This window comes from Lepidochelys olivacea, assembly GCF_965140295.1.
Source record: "Lepidochelys olivacea isolate rLepOli2 genome assembly, chromosome: 25".
In the NCBI taxonomy this organism is placed as follows: domain Eukaryota; kingdom Metazoa; phylum Chordata; order Testudines; family Cheloniidae; genus Lepidochelys; species Lepidochelys olivacea.
The window spans coordinates 5,329,493-5,335,492 of record NC_140435.1 but is presented as its reverse complement, the minus strand read 5'-3'; the positions used below and the strand labels follow the sequence as shown (position 1 = coordinate 5,335,492).

At 42.0% G+C, this 6,000-nt stretch overlaps 1 protein-coding gene across 1 annotated transcript in view; it reads right to left on the bottom strand.

Moving 5' to 3' along the window:
- Window positions 1–782: 782 nt before the first annotated feature.
- The window catches only part of RAB11B (RAB11B, member RAS oncogene family), a gene marked incomplete at its 5' end in the record, with an annotated part of 31,059 nt that continues 25,841 nt past the window's right edge, over window positions 783–6,000 (bottom strand). The window contains 1 exon segment of the mRNA XM_084614478.1: window positions 783–5,976. Within this exon segment, the coding sequence (XP_084470604.1) occupies window positions 5,831–5,976 (146 nt within the window). The 3' untranslated portion in view covers window positions 783–5,830.

Genomic DNA, 6,000 nt, shown 5'->3' with positions numbered 1-6,000 from the left:
CTAATAGAGCACACCCCCCTCAGGGGCCCATAGAAATTTTGTATAGGGGAGGAGAAAGCACAGCCAAAGCCACCTTCAGAAAGAGGAAGCTAGCGGCTCCCTTCCCTCATTGCGTGTGACCAGGCCTGGGAGGCTGAAGACGCAAGCCTGTTAAAGCTGACCACCATCTCAGATCTGGGAGATGTACACAAAGAACCTGGAAAGTGCCCCCATCCTCCCAGAGGGGTGAAAGGATTTTCACAGCTGCTGGAAGCATACAGGTGTGCTGGAGAGCAACAGGTTAGATATCAGGGATGTACATGCACACAAAGTTGACATGGGAGTGGGTGGGTACCCTTGATGATGGTTTGGGGCAAAGGCTGGAAGGACAAAGCTAATTGATATGCACCACAAACTCCATAACTACTAGGGAATTAGGATGGATAGAGGGCGGAAGCAGAGAATTCATTAACTGGCATTTTGAGGAAAAACAGGGAGCCCTCCGCTACATCAGGCAGCACTTCTTTTAGCTTATATAAATTTGGGTAGCTCTTTATGGTCTGTTTTTGGCTACAAGAGGTTGACACATACGGATTTTGGAGAAGCAAAGTACTGGGATCAATGTGTGTGAGACAATACACTCACTCAAAACAAGCCAAAAAAGGCTCCAAGCTTTCAGGCCCTCTTTATCCATTTAAACAAAAAATTTTTTTTTTAAAAAAAGTTACCTTGCCAGTTCCAAAAGCAACAGATTCCCATCTTATTCTAAGAATGTTCAGAACAAAATAAATTTACACATGCAATTTGGTTTGGCAATCTTTATATCCACAATACATAATCATGCACAAAAATCAAGTGATGCATATATATATTTACAAAGTGAATTGCACTTAACTGAACACATTAACCATGAGTAAAAGTAGGTGAAAGGAACCTCTTCTCAGTTGCATAAAGGTCCAGTGTTACATCCCACAAAGCCGGATCGACTACACTCTACCAAAAAGAAGAGGATAGTGTAAATAACTGTAATGAAGCAGCCTTGGAGATCACAAAATTTTTCTAGAAATAGCCCACTACTCATCATTCTGAACTACAAAATTCTACATTACAGTCCTGTTAAGGTTCTCTTCTAGAAACCATGAGAGTCCAAGCTCAGCCCTTACGGGCTGTAGATCAGTTCAGGACAATTTCAGCCTTCACTCCAAATTGCCTCTTTAAAAAGAGCAGGTCCTTAGTGTAGGTTCCTTTATTGTTAGGAAGGGGGGGAAAAGGCCTCAGTAGGTGCCTATGAAACACTGAATTAGGTCTGTATTTGTCTACTGAGATCAAAATGTCTAAGGAAAGTATTCTTCCTTTATGCTCGGAATGGAGACTCTCCTATCACAGGAGAACAGACGGACACACTTTCACACCACTGACAGATCAAGGCCATGACTGCATTCTGTGCCCACAGGGCTAGCCCACAAATCAAAATATTACTGGCCAAACAGAGAAGCAGATTCGCAAAGCAAGTTGGCTTCTTTCAATGAGTGACCTGTTCAAATAGCAAAGGCACAGACCTGTCCTCAAAATCAAGATGGCAGCCTAACAATTCCAATTGAAAGGGCAGTTGTCTTGCAGTGTGAAGATCTCTCTTGATTTATATTTCCCACTTTGATCTTTTTTAAAATGGACAAATATACTCGGTCTTTTCCCACAGGCTGGGGGTTCTGTAGAGGGAGCTGACTATACGTGGTGCCCCGATATAGCTCTGATGAGCTGTGGGGGGAGGAAAGAGGAAATCATATTCCTTTCCCCTTTGCAAACACTTCTACAGCAGACAGAGTCCTTTTAACAAAGGGATTCAACAATTACAGCAGACAGCCATTGTGAAGTTTTGCAATAACAATTTTAGTGATTTAAACTTTCCACTGGACCACAATTGCTTGCTTTGCACATCAGAGGTGAACTCCAGAAAGACAGGCTGAATATCTTTCACTGAACTCAGTCATGTAGGCAGTTACTGAGACTTCCCCATCTGAGACAGAAACGACTGAGATTTAACAATAGAGACCCCTGCTCAGAATAGGATGAGCCAATATAATGAGGTTCTACTGTGCATGTGTTCAGTAACGAACACCCAATGTTTGTCAGTTTTGGTCTTTTGCCTCCTCTCCAAAACATCTTCAATAGACAGTGATTAGCTAGTTATTTAACTACTAAAAGATGCTGCTATCATGGCCCCATCCAAGGTAGAAATAAATTTAAAGTCAGCAGGGAGCTTCAAAATGGAGACAACGACCAGACCATCCACACCAGATGGTGGAAGACATTTTTAAAGTTAGCTTTAACTAACTTTAGAAAGCTAACACTGTTTGTTTGCAGTGTCTGGGTGAAGCAGGAGCTTGGGGAACAAGCTTTGTGAAGATTTAACTTTAACTCCCACAGAACTGGTTTGCTTCCTTGAGCAGACAGACAGCTTTCTGTAAACAAAAGTTTTAATTTAGGAGACAAATTTTGCTTTCAGTGACATGCAAATGCCCCCATTGGAGACAAGTGACTAAGGGCAGAAGTGTACCCCTTCTTGTTTTTCCTTGCACTACAACTTTGGGATATGGAGCTAATGAGGTTATGCCAGGGACTATGAAATTATGCTGCAGCTAAGATGAGCTCAATTTTTTCATGTCAAGAAAGTGCACACTACTGCACAGCTTATTGGAAGGTTTGTTCTAGCTACTCCAGGTCTGACTATCAGAAAGCTTCCTTTGAATTCCTTCGTCCAGCTCCCCTCTGCATGGGCTCCAACAGCAGGCACCTGTAATGCTTTCTAATCACTCTACCTTTCAGAAGCGTATGGGATTGGCATGGGGGAAGAATCAAGGTAGTTTAGATTACAGGGTAACCCCATTAAGGTTTCCTATCTGTGCATGGGAAGACATTTAAGAGTGAATAAGACTTAAGACTACAGTAAGTGCCCTTTCTCTAGTGCTAATGGCCTCTGGCATACCTTAGGCAAAATCATCTCATCCTCACAGGAGGGGGAAGAGTTTTGTGCTCTGCTGACTTTGCAAACAATTGCAGAACAGGCTCTGGGAAACAGTCCAGACCTAGTCTAACGAAGCAACCAACCACTGCAGACAAAAACTTCATGTCACGTATGGGCTGGAGTGCAGCCAGAAAACTAAGGGTAGGTCGACACTGCCCATGTTACAGCATGGCCGCGGCAGCGCTGTGATGCGGGCAGTGTAGTCCCACTTTATCACCAGGGGAGAGCACAACTAAGCAGCTCATGATGCCAGGACCTCTTAGGGCAGGTGGAAGTAGCACAGGATCTCTTCAGTAAGCAAGACAGTTGGTTGTACTTGAGCCCTGGACAAGGATGGTTTATTAGGGCTTTGAGCCAAATCCTAGAGCTCTGCACGAATCCCAGGAGTAAAATGTTTCTATTCCAGAGCCTAGGAATGTAACCAATTATGACACCTACTCTTCTCTCAACTCTTCTCAAACTAGCCAGAAAAACCCTCACCAGCTAACAAGAGGAGAGGAAGGTGAAGTTCATCTTTAGAAACAAAGGCTTTGCAGGATAATCACAGTATTAGTAAATTACCCTGAACTAAGGCCTCTTAACAGCACAATTCTTCCTCATGCCATCGCAAGTACTCAGGGACTGCTCCCTACTCCTTTACGTAAAGCGTTCTGTTGATAGAGCTCTAAAAAAAAAAAAAAAAAAAAAAAGAGAATCCAGCTCCAAGAGCGGCTGCCTGGAATATTTTCAAACCTTTGTGAGAATATTTAAATATATTATGCATGATGTGCTTCCCCTGCCAGCCTCCAAATACTAACTGCAAGTCACACAATGGCTCAGACACACCAGAAGGGTTCCAGTTCAGGCTTGCTAGGAATCCTGTTCTCAGAAGGTTATTAGTGATAGTGTCATGTGCTGAGAGTGCTTCCAGCACTGGGAGTTTGCTGGGACAGCACCATCAATTCCCAGGAGGGATAAATACCTTCACCATGAGATGGGGATTGTTCACCTAGAGCATAATCCCACAGCCTGAAATGAACCCTAGCCAGTGACTGCAGTGAATGTGCTAGAAAACAGGTTAAATTTAAAGAATTTATGTTAAACTATAAAGTACTAAGACCATGTGATTGCTTAGTTTAAAACTCTGGCCTTCTATTTGTAAAATTCAGTGCATTTGGCTGGACATCTTATAAAGAAAAGCCATCAGAGTTAACTGCCCTTAATTTTATTACATAACCAGATACAAAACAGTTGAGACTGGAATGTCAACTCCACCCCCACCCCCCAACCCCAAGCACACAATGTAGTTTCAGATTCACTTTGTAACATAAAAAGCTCAACAACTCACTGACATGCAAGGTAGGATTTGTCAAGTGAGGCATGGACTCGGAATTTGGAAGCAAGTTGCTTTAGCTAGCCTCCCAAGAACAGCTGGTGCTCCCAACGCCTCATTTTGATCATTTCACCTGGGATTCTCTTTCAACACAACACTGGTTACTGCAAAGACGTAACAGTATTAGAGCTGGTGATGCTGAACCCTTCCCCACCAAGGATTTTCACAAGCTTGCAAGCGACTGACAAGTTTTGATAAAATTATTCCCATTCAACAAGTTTTAGAGTTGTTAGCCCTGCTGATGACAGATAGTCATTTGGAAATTACAACCTGCAATTCAGAAAACAGGCTAAGAGTGAAGTAGCAGGACTGTGTGTATTATGTGGAATTTTATACAGTTTAGTAGAGGTCAAGAAAAAAAATTAAGCACAAGGTCAACAGTGACAGATAATGGAAAGAAAATCCAAGATGCTACAGTTCTGCATAAGTTTTACAAAATGTATAAAGTATTGTGTTTCTCTACAACAACCAAAAAACCTTACAAGTGCAGGTATGTACATGACATGAAAATATTGCTTTACTCTCACTCAAATGGATTTAAGGATAGACCTAGTGAGAAAGCAGCATGCAAAAAAATTCTGGGACTAGAGAGGATTTCTCCTCCAGACACTGATCTACAGTATAAAATGAACCTAGTTCTATAGCTTGCAAAAAGATCTTAAAATTAATATGCTGGCACTTACTGTACATTAATGTTAATTAACAAAGCCAAGAATAAATATTAAGCCACTCCATACTGCCTGCACAGAGCTGAACAGGCATCCATCATGGCAAATAATGCATTGCAGACATACTTCATTGATCCCAAATAAAACAAATTAAAAAAGAGAAGAGAAGATTTCCCAGGCAGGAAACAGTAAACTGCACAGCCAGACTAACTCTGCATTCAGGGGAATTACATAATAAGTAAAGTTTTATCAACACCACTCATGTGTGCAGCCCCTAAAAACCTCACTGAGATGCTTCATCTGGACAGAAACAGAATGTTTGGTAGAATAGATATTTTCTTTTAATTTCTCCCCCATGTTTACAGAAACATATGGGGCTTTGAAAAAGTCTGACTAAGAGATAAAATGAAAACCTAAATGTAGTCATTTCTTCAGCCGTTCTAACCAAGTCCCCATACCTCCTCTCCCACACAAAAATAAAAATATACATTTGAGGAGAGTGCTTCACAGGATAACATCCAGCAGCAGATGTTCCACAACAAATATGTCTACCAGATCAGTGCCTACATTTCAAGCCCAAAAGTCATCACATTCAAAAGGGAATTTCAGAGGCAGGAGAATGTTAGCCCTACAATTAAAGCTCTAAGATGAAAGACGGGGTTTGGGGAGGGGTGTGGAGAAGAGGAACACAGGGAGTCATTGAATCACAAGAATATTTGAAAGAAGCCCACACAAGTTTCTAACTGAAGCACAGATGATGTAAGGGGCACAGACAGCATCTACAGGTCACAGGTTCTGACAGCACTGGAGTTTGTTGGATTTCTGTCCATCGGTGGTTGGCGGGACACTGATATCAACTACATTGTTGCCAGGAGACTCATCGTGTGCAGATCGATCTGCAATCTGCTTCTGTGAGACGATGCGGTAGATTTCTGTAGATGAGAACAGACTCATTA